We start from the raw sequence: 19575 nt of genomic DNA, 5'->3' as shown, positions 1-19575 counted from the left end.
GGGCTCTAGGCTCGCGGGCTTCAGTAGTTGTGGCTCACAGCCTCAGTAGTTGTGGCTCGCAGGCTCAGTAGTTATGGCGCACGGGCTTAGTTGCTCCGCGGCATGTGGGATCTTCCCGGACCAGGACTCGAACCCATGTCCCCTGCATTGGCAGGCGGATTCTTAACCACTGTGCCACCAGGGAAGTCCCTGGAATGCTCTTTAAACCATGCAAGATCAGCTATGCCTGTTTTCAGCCCGCGTGCCCTTTAACACTTAACCCAGCCCCTCCATTCCGCTCACTTCTCCTTTGCTAGCCCAGTGTGGCATCTGCTAAAGCTTAGGAATATTCCAAAGTAATTTTTTGAAAGCTTAATTTAGTTTATTTTTTAAAAGCCTTGAAAAATCACTTGTCACATCTTTGTGGCATTTCTTTGGGGCAAAATCAAAGCACAGTGTGTGTGTGTGTACATGCACATATATATACACACATACATACTTCCCCCAAATAGGTACAATTCTTCCACCAGATTCCCTATATTTGTGCATTTCTATACTTAGCACAGTATTGGGATCCAGCAGAACTTTAACTTTGTCCTGCTGTGCCATCCAAATAGCAAAGGGCAATGCAGAGCCGCTGAAGTGCAAAATTTCAGAAGGTTACTTTAACATCATATTTGAATTGCTTAATCTAATTTTCACTTTGAATCAGTTGCTAAGCAACTGGGAAGACAGGACAAAATCAGCAAGGCTAATTTGGTTCTGTTACTAGTATGTTAGCATCTCATATTTACATAGACGGTTGTAAAAACGCTTAATCCAGTACAATGCTGTTTTGCCCAAGAAAAATAGTTGTTGTGGAAGTTACAGCAAGGCTTTGGTTGGATTGACAGTGCTTCAATTCACACTCTCATCTTAGGTCAATGGAAAGCTATCTGAAATTTGAGCCTGTTTGTAGTCCATTGGTTTGTTAAGTGGGTTATACCCACTGACAATACCATCAACAGTTGTAAAATGGTACTTTCCATTGCATGTTAATCCCTTGGCGTTATAGATCCAGCCGGATCCTTAAATCAACTTAAGTCAAGTTATGGGTGGGATGGGGTGGGATGGTAATGCATACCAGTTAGCCATCATCATATGAATTGTGCTGGAGGGAAAAATAATAGTTTTTCTCAATGTCTTCTTATTGATGAAAATTGAAATTATTAACCTCATTTAATCCATAAAAAGTTGTGTACCAGATATTAATACCAGTGACTTAAGTGTTTTGAATGGTTTTTTGGTGTTAAGTCTTGTGATTATCAAGGAAGTCACCCTGGTCCTGCGCAAGTGGCACCTTCTGTCTTGTGTCAAAGATAGGACATTTAACACTGGCTGGTAGTCTCATGGTTGTGTGTGATTGTTCTCAGGTGAATGGAGAGTTCACATATATCAAAGCGGTAGAAAAACTGTGTCTTTCAGTGACGTCATGAAGTTGCCACTGATACAGTAAATAACAATGACCTGTGAGTTTCATTAGAGATGAAACTTTTATCTTTTAAACCAGTTTCCTGCCATGTCCTTTGTTCTCTAAAGACCTGGATAGCGTCTTTCATGTGCACTAACAATTCCTTTCAGTAGATGGATTATACTCTTGATAAAGATGGATATCAGTGATCTTATATTTGTCTCGTAGCTGCTTGTGACTAGGTAGAAATATTTAGTGAAGAAGGAGGTTAAAGAAATGGGAAAGTACCTTTTTTTCTGCAGTTAATTGATTAAAAATTATTTTCTGAACAGTGTCAAGTATTTGTATGCATTGTACTTCGTAAAAGTTCATTGATTCCAGCTGAATTAGAGGAAAGACTTAGTATCTGTGTCCTTGACAGTAGATGAATATTTTTTACTTTGAGATAGTTATTTGGCTAAGACAAAAACAGTATTTAGCTGTTCAGTGTCCTTTCAGGGAATGTCTCAGTGAACAGATATGAATAAGTATACAGTTAGTAGATTAAGTTTTTTATAAAAGCTTGCTCTGATCTACTTTCAGGGTGCAGTTTTCCCAAATCTGGGTGTTCATTCCAAATTTATTAATTTTACTCTACAAATACCATTTGAAAATCCTGTATGTCAAAAGGTAAAATTTTCAGAGAGTATCAATTCTAGTGTTTTTTTTTTTTTTTTTTTTGCGGTATGCGGGCCTCTCACTGTTGTGGCCTCTCCCGTTGTGGAGCACAGGCTCTGGAAGCGCAGGTTCAGCGGCCATGGCTCACGGGCCCAGCCGCTCCGCGGCATGTGGGATCTTCCCAGACCGGGGCATGAACCCATGTCCGCTGCATCAGCACGTGGACTCTCAACCACTACGCCACCAGGGAAGCCCTAGTGTTAGTTTTTTAGAGCGGTTATTTGTAAACTCTTTCTATGGCATATCCCTATCAAAAAATTTTGACAAAAATACCCCTAAACTCTGTGTGTGTTTGTGTTTAAAAGTTATATACATGTGTCACTGTACTAATAGATTGTATTCATTATAAAAGTAAGCAGGAAAATATACGTTGATGAAAAAGATTAAGATTAAACAATAATGTGTCCTCTTAATCATGATTAGCATATTATCATGAATATCTTAAGGCACATGGGTGCTTTCAGGGCAACGTTCATCATTAGACAACATTTTAAGTGTTTTTTAAAACAGTTTTTAATATCTGGGTGACTTTTTTTTCACATCTGGTTAGATCATCATCATTTTTCCTTTTTCTTGTTTGTGGGGTTTGCATTACTCCTCTCTTCGGTGTTTTGATTTCATTGCAGACATCTTTTGAAGCCACTAGTCCATTTTGTGAGTTAGTTCTACTACATAAAACAATGTAAAAAGTCATGACCCCAGGCATTCCTAAACAGAAGCACATCACCACGCACTGAGAGAGAGGGAGAAGACACAGGATGTCTCTGCAAGTTCATTTATTTTCTTCCTGCTCTCCAGAGAGTCATCTGGTAAACAACACTCAAGAGACCATTGCCCAAGGAGGTGTCTCCAAATAAGCTTCTGTTGTTGTTGTTTTTTTTAATGTAGTCGAATTGAAGTGAGTTGGATTTATATCCAGAAATGTTTGTATGTACTGTTGCATACAGTGAGACTACTGCCCTTAAAGTTGTCCATCATAAAGGAAAGGAGATAACTCTGGGGCAGCATTGAGAGCTCTGAATTTGGAGTCCCAGCTCTGCCCCTAACTGGCTGTGTGACAATGGACATTTGACTTAACTTTCTAGAAGTTTCATTTTCCTCATTTCTAACCTCACATAATGGTGGTGAGAATTAAAGGTCAGAGGAGAGGTTTGTAAAAGGGCCCTGTAACTTACCATTTACACTTTCATGTAATTTATAATGCGTTATAGAAATAAAAGGGGAAAGTTTTTTTCATAGGTTGAGTGTATATACCTCCTCAGTAACAGTTTTTACTTGTTTGTTTCACTTGTAGATTGCCTCTTTAAACTATGTCCCATGAATCGCTACTCCGCCCAGAAGCAGTTCTGGAAAGCCGCTAAGCCAGGAGCCAACAGCACGACAGACGCAGTACTACTTAACAAACTACACGTACGTATTGGGATGGAGCTCCATGGCGAGGTCTCGTGAGCGGCCATTTGGGTTGTGTCCGAGTGGAATGGGTCGGGAAGATGAGTTTTGCAGTCCTCTAGCTCTGGATACCAGCTTTCATACAGTCTTTGATAAAGGGCTAAAAGGGAGCTGACCCTAAGGAAAGGTGGGTCCTAGTCATCCTGAGATGTCTTGAGAGTTTCTTTTTTCTCAGCCATGCCCTTTCTGGGATGGCTTTAGGTACGGTACTGGTTATGAGCACAGGGTCAGGAAGCCAACTGCCTAGATTAGAATGCTAGCTTCACCACTCACTAACTGGACATCTTGGGTGAGTTACTTAGCCATTTTGTGCCTCTGTTACCTCATCTGTAAAATGGGAATGGTAATAATATACACATCAAGAGGTTGTTGTGAGGATTACATGAAACATAAAAAGCACGTGAACAATGCCTGGCATGTGATAAGTGCTCAGAAAATTTTAGCTTTTATCATTGTATTTATCTTGTCTATTACTTGGCATATAAAAGAGATGCTCATTCTACGGCTGATGTGCTCTGTGACCATAAGCAAATTTTTGAGCCTCTCTGAGCCTGTTTTTCCATCTGTCAAATGATGCTATAATTCTTCTAGTGTCGAGATGATATAATTCTTCTGTGAGGCTAATCTGTGTGGAATTTCTTTGAGATGTGGCGAAGAAAGACATGACGTATATCCAGGGTGGTACTGAAATTGCAGACCGTTCCCCATCTCCCTGGTTCTGCTTTATTTTTCTCCACATCACTTATCGTGATCTTTCTAATTTATTTATCAGCTCTCTACCCCCACTAGAATGTAAACTACTCCAAGGCAGAAATTTGTGTCAGGTGTGCTCGTTGCTGTATCCCTCTTGCCTACAACATATGGTAGGCGCTCAAATATTTACTAACTTAATTTAAAAAAAAAGTTCTTTCTTGAGACTCAGTGATGGCAGCCGAGGATGTGGGGTATCTGTGAGCACATGGGGCTCACGCTTGCTCTCTTTGTGACTAATAAATGACAGAGTCACAGCCAGCTGCACTGGGTAAGGTAGGGCCCATGGAAGGGACTCCTTTATTCAGCACATACTATATTAGACAGGGGTGAGGGGCTCCAGGCATGATGAGAAGACCAGGTCCCTAACCTCCATGAGCTGATCCTCCAGTGTGAAGACACACAGGCACTCATGGCCCTTAAAATGAAATGCAGACTTTGTGCCTGCTGGACGCTGCTTTCCCTCTGAGGCTTCTGAACCAGCTAGACTTGCTCTGTGTCCTTTCATTTTATTTTTTTGAGCACCACAGACTCCTAACAGTCTCACGAGCTTAGCGCTTGCAATTTGTCCTGTTGAGAACAGTCTTCTCCTGACTTTGCCTAAGCTAAGACCTCTGCCTCCTTCCTCTCTCAGTTTAAGTCATCTCAGTGAGGTCTCTCCCCGTCTCCTTATCTAAGCCATGTGTTCCTTGCTTTCCTCCGTCATAGCACCCTGTTTATATCTTTCTCTGCACTGATCAAAGTCTGCAGTTGTATTTAAAAGTTCCCTTAATTAGCATCTGTCACTCAGTAGAGTGACGACACCACAAGATGAGGAGCAGTGCCTGTCTTGTTCACCACTGTATCCCCAGTGCATTGTAGTAGTGTCTGGCACATAGTAGGTGCTCAAGAAATAGTTGTTGAATGAAGGAGTGAGCCCTGTGCTAGGTGAGGGTGATAAAACTGTGACAGCATCGTAACCCTCTGGGAGCTTAATAGCTAATTAAGAGTAAAGAGGTAGTGACACGACTGTAGCAAGTTCTATTATAGGGCAAACCACTGAGGCTGTGGGAGCACCTAGAAGGGGCAGTCAGATCCGCTTTTGAGTTTAAGGATGGGTGATATGGTAGTCAGGGAGGGCTTTCTGGAGGAAGAGGAGGTGACAGGTAAGCCTCAGAGTGAGGCATCCTGTGGGAGTAAGAGGGTAGGAGAGAAAAAGAAAACAACAGAAGCAAAGAGATTGCTTTGAAGGCTTCTGGGATTGCATCATTATTTTAATGGTTTTAGGGCAGATATTCTCAACCTCAGCAGACCCATTGCTCCCTCTGAATAGCAAATATTATGTAACTATAAATATAAATAGGAAATAAAATCTGTAAATAATATAATCTCCCAAGATATCAAAGTTTTGAAACTGAATTATAAAGGCAAAATAAAGGGAAAGTAATAAATTTTATAATTGCACAGTCACTCTAGAGGACGTAAGGAAATAAATGCTTTTACCTATTTGTATAGACCCCGTGAATGAGGCAGCTGAAGACTGTGGCCGATGTAGGTCTATAGTACTGGTGACCCAAAAAGCATGTTTTCCATAATGTGGTGTTCCAAAATGGTCAGCCGCTCTTGGTAATGTTACTAAGAATGCAAGGTACACGCTTCTCTTTATTAAATAACACTCTCAGTTTTGGAAAAGGTGTTAATAATATTATTAATTGAACCATGCAGATCCATGCTTTGTGTTCATGTGTAAAGTGGAGTTAAGGGTTTGGCTCAGAAGTTGCAGCTTTTTAAGCCGTGTGACTGTCCACCGGAATACCAAATTGTGTGGGAGGAACGATGCTTCTTCCTTGCACAGGACTGTGCTATACATTTCAGGGCATCCAGCATCCCTGGCTCTTGTCCGTGAAGTATGAGTAGCGATCCCCTCCTTCCCCAATCACTGTGAGGATCCAGGACGCCCCCGAAGTCTGTACTGGGAGCATGGGAATCGAGTTAAATGGGTAGGAAAGGTTGCTCAATTCTGCACGTCTCTTGGGAGAGCCATTTAGCACGTACGCCTGTGGGGTCATCTTGGTGGAAGGCGTGTGGCCTTAGCAGTCCTGCGGCCCCTTTTCTCGGATGAAATTGATTCTGTCCACTGAAGTATTCTTAATCCGTCTCAAACCCTTTCTTCTCCTACGCTCTTTATGCTGTAGTTGTAAATTCAGATTCTCATGGCCAAGCAGGAAGCCAGTTGGAACCAAGAGGCCTTGGTGGGCTGGGTTGCTAAGGGGCGTGTGCCTGTGTGCGGGTCTGGGGGACAGCTCCGCTCCCCTGCCATTGCTGCGTGGGAAGGTGGGCCAGGAACTGCCGCCACATCTTCTGCTTCTTCAAGAGAAGCTAAAATCCGTGCTTTGATGTGTCATCTCTCAGTTTTTAAAAAATGTTGGCAGCTACTTCCCTTAAAGTTTAAAACGTAACACTCAACACCAGTACAGGAATGGCTCAGCAGGATGACGTCCTCTGGCCAACTATTCTCAGCCTGTGATACGTGTGTTGTTTCATCAGCAGTTCCTTTTCCCGCCCCTTCCCACAAATGAACCATGAAAAAGCCACAGAGTTGAAAAAGGCGATCCTAAAGGTGACCAAGAACTTTGAACTCCTTTCTAAAATAAACAATAAATTCTCTCTTTCATGCTGTTTCTGTTTTAAATAAATTTTAAAAGGAAACCAGCACTGTCTCCTGATTCAGGATCCCTGACATGACTTGCAGGTCTTGGCTGTTAACTTTGTGCAGTTCCTGCTTTCCTGCTTGGCTGGACCTTTTTTTCCCCCTCTTGTGTCTGAAAGTCATGCACATGTTCTAGTGCCGTCATTAAAATGTTGTATTTTGGGCAGCCGCTTGCCTTTGGGGGCGGACGGCCAGTCTCCAGTGGGTTTTCATTTTTATTTTTGTCAGCTACTGTGGAACACCCCAATCAAAGGTCAGATTATTTTAAATTAATGCCATTTAAGGAATTAGTCGTCTAGACCAGTTGACTTCCTTTTGACTAGGATAAGCAACATGCCACCAACTCCCTGAAGGACAATGACATCTAGTGGCTGGTTGCTATGTGTGTCTTTTCGTTCTGAGAGAATAACTGGATTCTACCTCCCCTGGTCGTGATTTCCCAAGACTCTCGGCAGAATGAGGTTCCGCCATCTGCAAATCACATAATTTGTTCTACAGCCCTCGACTGCCGTTTCCTGACAGCATTTTTACCTGTTACCTTGAAACAGCACCTACATTGTTTTGGTTCTGAGAAATGGTCCATTACCTTAAGCCGTAGCTTCTACAAGCTAGGAGGAACCGGAGGAGTGAGGAGTCTTTATTGTCATCTGAAGCCTGGGTCCTGCCTTGCTTGTTTTCAGAAGCCTTAATATTTATGTTAGATACTTCAGAACTTGTTGACCTTAAATAAGGTTCCCCATTGTTCCAGTGACGTCTCTGTAGTAATTTAATAATGGTTTCTCCATTTCTGAAATAAAATAACAGGTGACTGTGATGGGGTTGACCTTGATGTTGCTTAGGGAGCATCGTAATCTCTGTGGTGATTCATGGTGGTAGAGACCATAGCATAGAGCGTGATTTCTCCCTTAGAAATTCAGAACTGTCCGCAGCCCATTGTGTAAGGGAAAAGAGCAACAGGTACTTAAATTATTGGGATTTTTAAATATTGAAAAGATAACACATTTAAGATGGCTTTTTAAAAATCTAGGCTTCTTGCCCCAGAGGTACGATGAAGGTGTTTCTGAAGTGAGTATTGTAGGAAGAAGTGAGCTCCAAAGTATACATGAGTAAGAAAAGGAAAAAAAAGAGTGATCTCTAAACCTTAATCCTCAAAGATAATCTTGGTGTGTGCCCCAGTCTCCCATCCCCTATTTTATTCCTTTATCTCTATATTTTAAAGTATTAAAGGGGGCATGCCATCTCACTTTCTTCCTTTTTTTTTTTTTTTGGCGGTGCCACGCGGCATGTGAGATCTTAGTTCCCTGGCCAGGGATTGAACCCATGCCCCTTGCACTGGAAGCGTGGAGTGTGAACCACTGGGCCGCCAGGGAAGTCCTTCACTTCTCTTTCTTTCACCTGCTTTTTTTCCCACTTAATATGTCATGAATAAATAGGTAGCTCTGTATTTTTAATGGCTACTTGATTACTCCATGATATAGCAGTACTGTAATTTTAGACAGCCAATCCCTATGGGGGGAGGAGGTATTTAGGATTCTGACAGTTTTTGCCATTCCCCCCAAAAATAAATGATGGTTATGGCCTTGTGCACATGCCAGATTATCTTAGAGAAACTCCTAGAAATGGGATTGATAAATCAACGTTATGCACGTTGAACAACTTTTTGGTAGATATTGCTGGATTATTCTTCAGAAAGGTTATACAAATTCACTGTCTTTTTTTTTTTGCGGTACTCGGGCCTCTCACTGTTGTGGCCTCTCCCGTTGCGGAGCACAAGCTCTGGACGCGCAGGCTCAGCGGCCATGGCTCACGGGCCCAGCCGCTCCACGGCATGTGAGATCTTCCCGGACCGGGGCATGAACCCGTGTCCCCTGCATCGGCAGGCAGACTCTCAACCACTGCGCCACCAGGGAAGCCCCAAATTCACTGTCCTACAGTGTGGGCTCCTCTTTAGAATATACTTGAGGGATTTAATAGACCAGATTTAATTTTTTCAAGGGTGAAAGCAGCCTTGGTCAGTGGGCCCAGGTATTGTCTATACTGTCCTTCCTTTTTTTAAATTTTACTTTTTTTAATTAATTTTTATTGGAGTATAGTTGATTTAAAATGTGTTAGTTTTACTTCCTTTTTTATCGACCTTTTGAACTAAAAATCATGATGAATTTTTTTTTTTCTGAAAGCCTAATTATATGTCAGTTATATCAGTAAATGGGGGAAGGGAACAAATTTGGTTTTGTGGAGGAGTTATCTAAAGACTGATTTGTGAACTCAAATGAACACATATATAGTATTTGTACACTTAGTAAAAGGTGAAGTGAGTGGGAGAGTTTTCTCCTTAAACAAAGAGTGCGTATAGGAAAAGTGAATTCTTAGAATGGTCCGTAAGCTTAATGCATGGAATGTTTGTTTAGTAGTTATATGTAGGCTTGGTCATCATTAAACCTTTTAATGGAGTTTTCAGATGTGATATTTGATATTCTTAGATATTTATTCTCCAGTTGTGTATTTTCTGTTCTAATTTTATCTTTTGTATGTTTGTACACGAATGACCTTTAATCTTTAGAGCTGCTGGTGTTTAATTAGTCTTAACTATGAAATATGTGTCTTCTTGGTGACTAATCTGACCTTTCCTTTTAGATATGCCAGTGACCACTGGCTTACCACTTGTGTACTTAGTCTGAGTGTAGGTAGGAACTTAATATTTTAGATGAATATTTCTTAGATTGAAGCCACTGGAAATTCTTGAGAGTAAGACGAATACCCATGAGAATTTTCCCTCTTAAACAGGAGCCCTTATATCATTTAAGTTCAAGAAACACTACTTTATAATTTTCTCAAGGTGAATCCTTTTGGTGTGGTGTTTCGAGCAGAGAACATTTGTATTTGTTTGTTGGAAAATGTTGTTTTATTTTACTGAATTCCTTGATTCCCCCCGCTTTGACATTTTTTTGCTTTCTCAACTTTCCTGTCCTTATTAGCTGAGAACTGCTTAGCAGAAAGAATAAGTGGCTCTCTGCAAAGTATAAACCTGCCTTCCAAGTGGATTCAGTCCAGTGTGTTTTTTTTTTTAAAACTACCTGCAGAACCTGTGGGTACTGTAGAGCTCTTTGGCTAGGGTACAGCTCAGGCATGAAAATAGGGAGAACAGAGGTGGGAGGAGGGGATGGGAAGGTGTTTATGGAGGGGAAGAGAGAGTTGGGGAGAGCCATGCCTAGGGCGGTTTGGATGCCAAGGATTGCCATGGTGTCTGCGCTGGTATTATTTCTGGATGTGTCTTGAACCCAGTGGATATTACCTTTTTGTAACTGAGAATAGCAAACTGGTAACTAATTCCGAAACAGAAAGAGGGAAGCCTCTGAATAGACCATTGTTTTAAAGGATTGAGACATATGCTGTAAACTTGCAGTCAGCCACACAAACTTAGGCAAATGCTTACCCTCCTATAAATGTGGTTTCTTTTTAGTTTAGGGTTGCTTCCTGCAGCTTATTTTTCTCAAAAGATGTTCCTTCCTAAAAATACCTATACTCCAGGTAGAGGTGGAGCGAATGCTGAATTAGAAGGAAACTGAAAGATTCTTCACCCACCCACCTTAGTTCACCTTTTGAAATTTTCATTAGAACGTTTCTTAGTTACATAAACTTGTGTATAACATTGGTTAAAGTTTATTGAATGCCTATTTTGTGTCTGGTATGCATTTTCTGTAATGTCTATGATTAGGGAGAAAAAAGCCTTGTATTGTCCTCATTTTGTGGATGAGAATGCTGAGTGAGGCTTGGTGAGATTAAACGACCTGGCCAAGATGGTAAAGCTGGTCTGTGGTGGAACCAAGACCAAGTCCAGAAGGGTTGTGTGGAAACGCGGACGTGCTCCCTGGGAAAGAAGCCCATTAACCCACTGGCATCTGGTCGCATCTTGCCTCAAGGCAAGGGGAGACTCTACGAAGAGAACGTTGGAAGCAATTCCGAAGTACATCATTGGTCATCATCATGCTTCTGTCACCCATCAGATTAGATGCCGTATTTCTTCCGTTATTTTTCTTTTGTTTTACTTAGTCTGGGTTTGGGAATCAGAGATTGGAACGGCAGTTTAATTGCCTAGGATGAAACTAGTTCCCCTTGAGTGTGGTTATAATATGCTAACAGAGTTGCAGAGCTACACAGGTGAACGAAGGAAAAATGACTGTGCGGGTTGGTGGCCTTGGCAAACTGTTATGGGAACCCTCTATTTGGTTTTACCCTGTTCCCTGGCCTGCCAGAGCTGCACTAGTAATATCTCCAGCCTCATTTGTAAATGTGTAAATCTGGAGTTAACCCAAATATGGGTTTGGGGATTATCTCTTACTTACTTAATAGATGTGTAATTTTTAAAAAATGACATTATTAAGCAAAATTTCAAATATACACAGTAGTAGAGAAAACAGTGCTCCTTTTGTACCCACTCAACTAGCTATGCAGTGTCGACCAAACTTTTTCATCTCTCTGAGTCTGTTTCTTCTTTATGAAATTGAGATAATGATCTTCTCCTCAGGGAACTACTGTGAAAACTAAATAAATTATAATTGGTATGTAACAATAATAACTAACACTCCATGAATGCCACAATGATGAGATACCGTGCTGTGTGATTCCTGTGAGGTGAAGGTACTATTTTTATTTTCATTTTACAAAAGAGGAAACTGAGGATTGCAAAGATGTTAACTAACACATTCCAGGTCACAAAACCAGTATTTAAATGCTGTTTTATTTTACTCCAAAGCTATAAAGAAGACCTGTACAAATCATAAAAGGGCTATGCAAATTCCCTTCCAACCCTACCCTATTTTCTTTAAAAATACATAAGCTTGTGACTTAGTCTCACCCTAACCAGATGTCCATGAATTCCTTAAAAAATGAATACATGTTTGAAAAACCAAGAAGGCCAGCAAACAAGGCATAGTGGGTTGGTTTCTTGAACCCCTTGCTCATTGCACTTAGCCTCAGAGTGTACTTAGGTATTTGCTTATTTTTGTGTTCTTGTATGAACTGGCTATATTGCTTTTGCCTTGCGGCAGAGAAATATATAACCCATTGTTTCCTCTTTGTGACCAATCTTCCTCCTCTATGTACAGCATGCCGCAGACTTGGAAAAGAAGCAGAATGAGACAGAAAACAGGAAATTGCTGGGGACCGTGATCCAGTATGGCAATGTAATCCAGGTGGGTCAAAGCCGCTGTTCTGTCGTGGAGCTGAAGCTTTACAAAGAGTGAATCGAAAAACAAGCACACGAAACCCGGTTTGGACAGATAGGACTCTGTGGACACAGCCAGTTTATTGCAAAAGGTCTAGCATTTCTTGTGATGTGGGCTGGACTCTTGGGCTTTTAGTTGGTTCTCTCTCAGTGCAAGGGTCCACTTCTCTCCCCTATACTGTTAATTTAAAATCTGTCCACATTTTTTAGATGGGAGGCTCCCTGTCTGAAGAGGAGCCTGGCTGTTGCGCTTTTGCCTAACTTGCATTGCTTGAAAGTTCTTCATGTTTGGTAAAAATTGGTTCAAGAGCTGGTCACCAGAAGTAAGAAGAGCAATTCTGTACCTTCAGGTAGAACATTTGATGATAGGTCTCATGTCTTACCTCACGGGTTGTGAGGTTTACTTGTTTGTATCTGGTGCCTTCAAATTTGACAGGATAAAACACAATTTAAGAAACAGCTACAGCAGGTTTTGCTAAAAAAAAAAAAAAAAATCCACCTAGGTCTATCCTTGCAGAAAACTGTGTGAAGAAGTCCAGTGCCAAATGTGGCTTTTTTTTAAACCATTTTTAAAAATTGAAGTATAGTTAACTTACAGTGTTGTGTTAGTTTCAGGTATATAGCAAAGTGGTTCGGTTATACATATGTGCATATATCTATTCTTTTCCATATGTTTTGCATTATAGGTTATTACAAGATATTGAATATAGTTCCCTGTGCTATACCGTAGGTCCTTGTTGTTCATCTATTTGATATATAGAATAGTGTGTACGCGTTAATCCCAAACTCCTAATTTGTCTCTCTTTACTAATACTAATATTAACTTTACAAATGACAAACGAGTTCCTTCCCACTTGTTTTCCTGTTAGGTATTGGGCAAGAATTCTTGCCATGGTTCAGCTGGCTTACTAGCAGAATGGGAGTAATAATGGTATGTGCGGCCTAGGATGATTGAGAGGTACCTGTCACAGAGTGTGCTGTGAATACTTATGACCTAATATTTCTTATTTTCCCAGCCTAGATCTTGAGGATCACCTGTAGGTAATGCCAGGTTATAAGCCAGCTAAGTCCAGCCCTTGGAGAGGTGCATGGAAGATCAGAGGTACTACTCATCAGAGTACCACGGAAGCTTGGGAAGGCATTGCCTTATGTGTCATGGCCAGGGGATGTCAGGGACTCACAGATCAGACAAGAAGATTTGTGAGCCTCCTAGGAGTGTTCTAGAAACTGTATCTGTTAAGCTGAAAAGGGAGATACTGGCAGTTGGAGGTGGTGTCCCATGCTAGTCTTACCATTTCTCCAGGGATTGGACGGTCTTTCCTATTCCCCTCCATCTTCTCTTACAGCCTGTTGAGTTGGGAAGCCTTGGTCAGCTCTTCCTGGTCTAGACTTACTATGAGACGTTTCGCATCTAGATCTTCCATCTTTCCATCCCCTTCGTGTAACGGTTACACAAGAATTAAGAATAGAGTGCTTAGAAATTCAAGGTGGAAATCCATAGCAGCCGTGTTTTTCCAAGTGAATTGACAGTCCCCTAATGGGGTCACTTCTTAAATTGAACTGTTTCTCTTGTTCAAAAGTGCCTTTCCTTAGCTCCACCTTCATGTCAGGGCATATTCAGACTGCAGTTCTTTAGTCCCTTTACCTGGGGTTAGACCCCTTGCTGCTAACCAATGGCAGAGTGATGTTCCTAGCTGATGGTGCACTTGACCTGAGCGACACCCATCTTGTCCAGGGCTGTGTTGGGGGGAAAAAATGTCTTCTCCTCTTCCTTCTACTTCTGCTCCCTTTGGTCTTCCTTCTTTTCTAATCATTCCCTGCCTTAACCACTTCTGTGGTTCTCTAACTTCACAGGTGGCTCAGTGGTGGGAGGAGTGTTTGATACATATCTTGTATGACTGAGAGAGAAATGTAGAGATTCGGGGACGTGCTGACACTCACCTTATTCTCTTGGTGGTTTTCAGCTCTTGCATTTGAAAAGTAATAAATACCTAACAGTGAATAAGAGGCTTCCAGCTCTGCTGGAGAAGAATGCCATGAGAGTAACGTTGGACGAGGCTGGCAACGAAGGGTCCTGGTTTTACATTCAGCCATTCTACAAGCTGCGATCCATCGGAGACAGTGTAAGTGCACATGCCCAGCCCAGGGCGTGCTCCGTGCCAGGCCTCCAACCATAACTGTACACTAGAGTCAACTAAGAGAAATTTAAAGTTGGAGCCAGAGGCTTATCCCGTATGAGGAGAAGGAAATCACCATGGAAACCAGTGTTTGGGAAACAGGGAAGTTTGGAGAGCAATGTGACCTAAATACAGTAGCTCTGTTTTTTTCCTACTGGGCTTCTGAAAAAAATCATATGAGGAGCCCATTACTTGAGTAACTTTACCACAAAAGCAGCTATCATGTATGAGTGTCCTGGGGAGTGTCCCTGTCCTTCTAGATCAGTAGTGGAAAAGAAATGGTTCTCTATTGCGGAAATAAAGTTAGGACAGAAGGATGGAAAGGAAGTAGATCAGGGAAGGAGAGTGGATTTTAGGATTATCCTCAGTTGCTCTTGATAACTCTGCAGGCTCTTGCTTCCATTTCAATGACTGTGGTTGGTCCCGAGCTGGCTCCTCTCCTGAGGGGTGATTAAGTTATAAAGCCCCAGAAATCCTTTCCAGGGTGACTTAGAACAGTTCTGATACTTATTAGCTACGTTAGTAAGTCATTATGTGGGCATATACTTAACAGTGACTATGTTTCAATGCTATCAGCTGCATTTCCAACCTCATTAAGATTCTGAAATAGTTGTTTTCCACCAAAAAGAAATATGTATTTAAACAGTGTGAAATCTTGTCAAAAAGCTTAACTTGCCTTCACCTGAAACTGGGTTTTCCCATTTTTTAATATTTAAGTATACAAGCTTTGGGTCGTTTAAATATGTTTCAGTTTATACGTTTGTGTGCATATTAAAGTCTGTACAATATACGTGAAGCCTCTAGTACCTGAGCAGCCCCCTCGCAGTGGGTGTACAGTGCATAGTGATCATCAACTGAGTATAGAAGAGTAAGTCCAGTAAAGCTTAGGTTTCACCTAAAGGGTTGGGTTTTTTGACATATTTAACTTGCATATATTTTGAGTTAGAGAAAATTTAGTTGTATGTGTTCCCCAAATGTATCAAACTGAGAATAGGTGTGTTTTACACCTTAGGAAACCATCCTTTCTATTCTTCTTCCTTCCACTCCCATAATAAAAGACAAGGGTGCTTTGCTCTGAACTTCATGTTTGCAAGTCCTTTGCTTTCCTGTCCTTTAAGCTTACCTGTTTAGCTGTGCCTTAGTTGAGAAAGTAAGATGGACTTGAATACTTGTAGAATAGTGTCTTTCAAAGGACGGGTATTCATCTACTCATGGGCCAAGAGATCAGTTTAGTAGCTTGGGACACTCATTTTAGAAAGTGGAATAGAATAGGCAGTATCAAGCTGTGTTAAACATAATGGGGATAAGATTGTTTGGGGGGGTGACTTTTTTTTTAGATAAATAGAGATCTCTATATCTTTCTATATATACATGCATATATGTATATACACATATAGCCACATAAACTCTTTATGTATGACTGAGTCATAATAGAAAACGTATTTCTTAATGCGACTTTTCAAAAAAGTATAAAAGCCTTTGCTTTAGAAATATAAATTTATAGCTTTATTCTTTCAAAGATAAAGACTTACTTCAGGCAATAATCTGCTTCTACTCCTAAAATTTAGTTAGAGCTTATTTGTACAAGTGCCTTAACTGAAGCTAACGAAGATACGATTTTTTTCTTCCTGCTCTGACTGACTTGGAGATCGCCTTTGGAAAATCATTGACAATTGTGGGCAAAAATTTACCCTTAGGCTTGTGAACATCACCTCTTCCTGGTCAGGGTCAGGCTTTGGGGTTTTAAAATCTTTTTTAATTTTTATTTTTTTTGAAATTCCATTCTTTATATATTTTAAAATTTTTATTTTATATTGGAGTATAATTGATTAACAATGATGTGTTAGTTACAGGTGTATAGCAAAGTGATTTAGTTATACCCATACAAGTATCCATTCTTTTCCCAGTTCTTTTCCCGTTTAGGTAATGATAGAATATTGAGCTGAGTTAATTGTGCATTTGTGCTGTATCATTCTACTTGCTGGAAGCTGGGCTGCCTTCTATGCAGGCTCTTACAGCTCCTGCCAGAACTAGCCACTGGTCAGTCTGCAGTCCTGACCTGTTTTGTGAAATGCTCTATTGGTCCTTTCCTTTCCAGGTGGTCATAGGTGACAAGGTTGTTCTGAACCCCGTGAATGCTGGCCAGCCCTTACATGCCAGCAGTCATCAGCTGGTGGATAACCCAGGCTGCAACGAGGTAAGGGAAATAAAGTTATGGCTTGTGGGCAGGCATATGCTGCAGGAGCAAACCTTCCTGGGGCCAGAGCATGTGCGTGCTCACAGCGACTTGAGTAGTGACTCGGGGCAGTGTATCCATTCTGCAGGGGAACAAACTGAGAGCCAGGCCTGCCGCATGAGGTTATATAAGCCTGTTCATTGGGTGGGGGCTGATGTCACCTGAGGGCTCAGTTTGCTAAGCTTTGTATCCCTGGGGGATTGTTTTCTAATTTCTTTAAGGAGAGAAGGGCCCCCTTTACCAAGTGTTTTTGGCCAGAGGGGTACCCTTTTCTAATTGGTCTCTCTAAAGAGTGTGTCTTGTGCTAATTCATAAGAAGGGGACACTGCTGGCCATCGGCAGCCCTGTGAGAGTGACATCTTACTTTTGGCAGTACATCTACTTAACTTAATTGGCAATTTTAGGACACAAGGGCAATAACTTGATGGTGACATAAATGTTTGCCTAATGTTTGTTTGGAGGACACAAGCTCTGGAAACAGACAGATACGGATTCAAATCCTGAATCTGCCCTTCCCTACCTCTGTGACTGTAGGTTCATTATCCAGTCTCCCTGGGCATCAGTTTTCCTACCTCTGAAATGGGCATGATGGTTATTGCTATTTTTAGGGTGTTGCTGAGGATAAAATATATTAGTGAATGTTAGCCCAGTGCCTGGCATATATTTCGTTTACAAACAATGGCTATATCATTAACATTTTAGGATGTATACGTTGGACTTTTTTTTTTTTTTTTTTTGCCTTTGTAGCTCATCTCATTTTATACATACTTGTTTTCACTGGGCCTTTATGTCTGGCTATAGTACAAGAGACTTGGGGGGAAAAAAAGAAGAAGAAGATATCATTCCAGGGGGGCAGGAAGCTTGGTTCTGTTAGCCGGAGTTGCAGCATACATACTGACTGGTACAAATGAACCATTTATTACCAAAGACTTCTATCAGGCCAACTGAGTTTGCAAGTTCTATGATCTTCATGATGTCAGTCTTTAGGCTTGGAGGGCTGAAGCACAGCCTTGCTTCTTGGGCAGAAATAAGGCATTTGGGCACAGGAAACCACAGTTGTTGAGGGGTATGTGAAATAATAACTAATTTGTTTTCCAGGTCAATTCCGTCAACTGCAATACCAGCTGGAAAATAGTCCTTTTCATGAAATGGAGTGATAACAAAGATGACATATTAAAGGGGGTAAGTTTGATACGTTACAGGCTGGGCAGCACTTGGGTCCTCTTTGGTTCTCTTTTTAAATGCGTTTTCCTTCATTCCTCCGTGTGTTGACTTTTAGGGTGACGTGGTGAGGCTGTTCCACGCCGAGCAGGAGAAGTTTCTCACCTGTGACGAGCACAGGAAGAAGCAGCATGTCTTCCTGAGAACTACCGGCCGGCAGTCAGCCACGTCTGCCACTAGTTCCAAAGCCCTGTGGGAGGTGGAGGTAAGGGATGGGGTGGGGCGGGCGGGGAGAAAGGATTCATGGATTTATAGGAATAAGTCACATCCAGGTACTTACACCCACCTTGTTCCAAAAACAATGGATGACTTGGGATGACTTAGAGAAACAAACACATCACGCCATAGCTGAAGGATACCAGATGTTCCTGTGGAGGAAAAGAATAGCGACCTCGGAAGCCAAGTCCCAACTGAAGTTAGAAATTTCTTTCTCTGGGTCATCTGATCATCTCTTCCTTCTGTGTTTTTTTCTTTCCCTTGCTCAGTTATCTATCACAGCAATATGTAATCAAGTGCCTAACCCATCACAATGTGTAGGTGACTGCACATTGGCGATAGGATGGAAAGATACTGGATGGTGAAGTATCTACACCTCCAAAGCACAAAGAGGCACATTCCCTGTCCTCTGGATGTGTAGATGAGGGAGGGCAAGGGATCAAGGAAGACTTCCTGAAGGAGGTAGCATCCGAGCTGGTGCTGACGGGATGACTTATATTTCAGACGGAAGGGATGAATGGAGTAAGTCACTTCCTATAAGATACTAATGTGGAATTGGAAATGTGAGGCAACCTTGGGTTAGAACTCAGTAACCTCATTTGATGAGGAACAGAGGATAGTCATGCGAAATAAGACAGAAACTGTTTTAGGAGACCAGATCCTGAAGGGCGATATATCCAGGCTGTAGGGACTTGGAACTTAATTCATAAACGAAAAAAGTATTAGAAATGTCAGAACCCTACGAAGTCACCGTGACTGACTTTAGAACCTTAAAAGCAAGTACCATGTCTTCTTCACTCACAAACTGATTGAAATGAATTAAACGTGTCAACCTTTTGGGGAGAGTTTTTGCAGTATGGACTCACTTAACCCAGAAGTCTACTGTAGACCATCTTCTATATTTTATCGTCTGAGAAGCAACAGCTGTCTAATTTTTGCTCCCCCCCAAAACTGTTGCCTGCCAATTTTCCCTCTGAATACTCTAGGGAAACACTGAATGTCTTCCTTTTTTATTTTCTTCTTGAGGATTTTAGAAACTTAAGTGTCCCTTCCAAATGAAGGAAGGCAACACCATGTGTTTTATATTTCTGGTCATGATTTAGGGTTTTCATTATATGTCTTCACCTCATTGCCAGTCAGTTTTACATATCGTCATAACTTTTTACACGTGATGTTAGAACCTTACGATAGTATACAGTTGAATCTTGAACAACACGGGTGTTAGGGGCACTGACCCTCCACATGGTTAAAAATCCACGTATAACTAATAGTTAGCCCTCGGTGTTCGTGGTTCCTCTGTATTCGTGGATTCATCCAACCATGTAGCACTGTAGTATTTAATATTGAAAAAAATCCACGTGTAAGTGGACCCTTATAGTTCAAAGTCGTGTTATTCAAGGGTCAGCTGCACTTCTGTTTCTCCCTTCCTGTCCTTTGTGGTGATATTCTCTTGCATTTTATTCTATA

At 41.4% G+C, this 19575-nt stretch overlaps 1 protein-coding gene across 1 annotated transcript in view; it reads left to right on the top strand.

Moving 5' to 3' along the window:
- Nucleotides 1-19575, top strand: part of ITPR1 (inositol 1,4,5-trisphosphate receptor type 1) — a 318159-nt gene that overhangs the window by 113884 nt on the left and 184700 nt on the right. The window contains exons 5-10 of the mRNA XM_060161317.1: nucleotides 3441-3556; nucleotides 12140-12226; nucleotides 14223-14381; nucleotides 16534-16632; nucleotides 17770-17853; nucleotides 17951-18097. Of these exons, the coding sequence (XP_060017300.1) occupies nucleotides 3441-3556; nucleotides 12140-12226; nucleotides 14223-14381; nucleotides 16534-16632; nucleotides 17770-17853; nucleotides 17951-18097 (692 nt within the window). The remainder of the gene's footprint in view (nucleotides 1-3440; nucleotides 3557-12139; nucleotides 12227-14222; nucleotides 14382-16533; nucleotides 16633-17769; nucleotides 17854-17950; nucleotides 18098-19575) is intronic.

Source organism: Lagenorhynchus albirostris, chromosome 10 (genome assembly GCF_949774975.1).
Source record: "Lagenorhynchus albirostris chromosome 10, mLagAlb1.1, whole genome shotgun sequence".
Lineage (NCBI taxonomy): Eukaryota > Metazoa > Chordata > Mammalia > Artiodactyla > Delphinidae > Lagenorhynchus > Lagenorhynchus albirostris.
The sequence above is the reverse complement of the archived record's forward strand: the minus strand, read 5'-3'. Positions and strand labels throughout refer to the sequence as shown.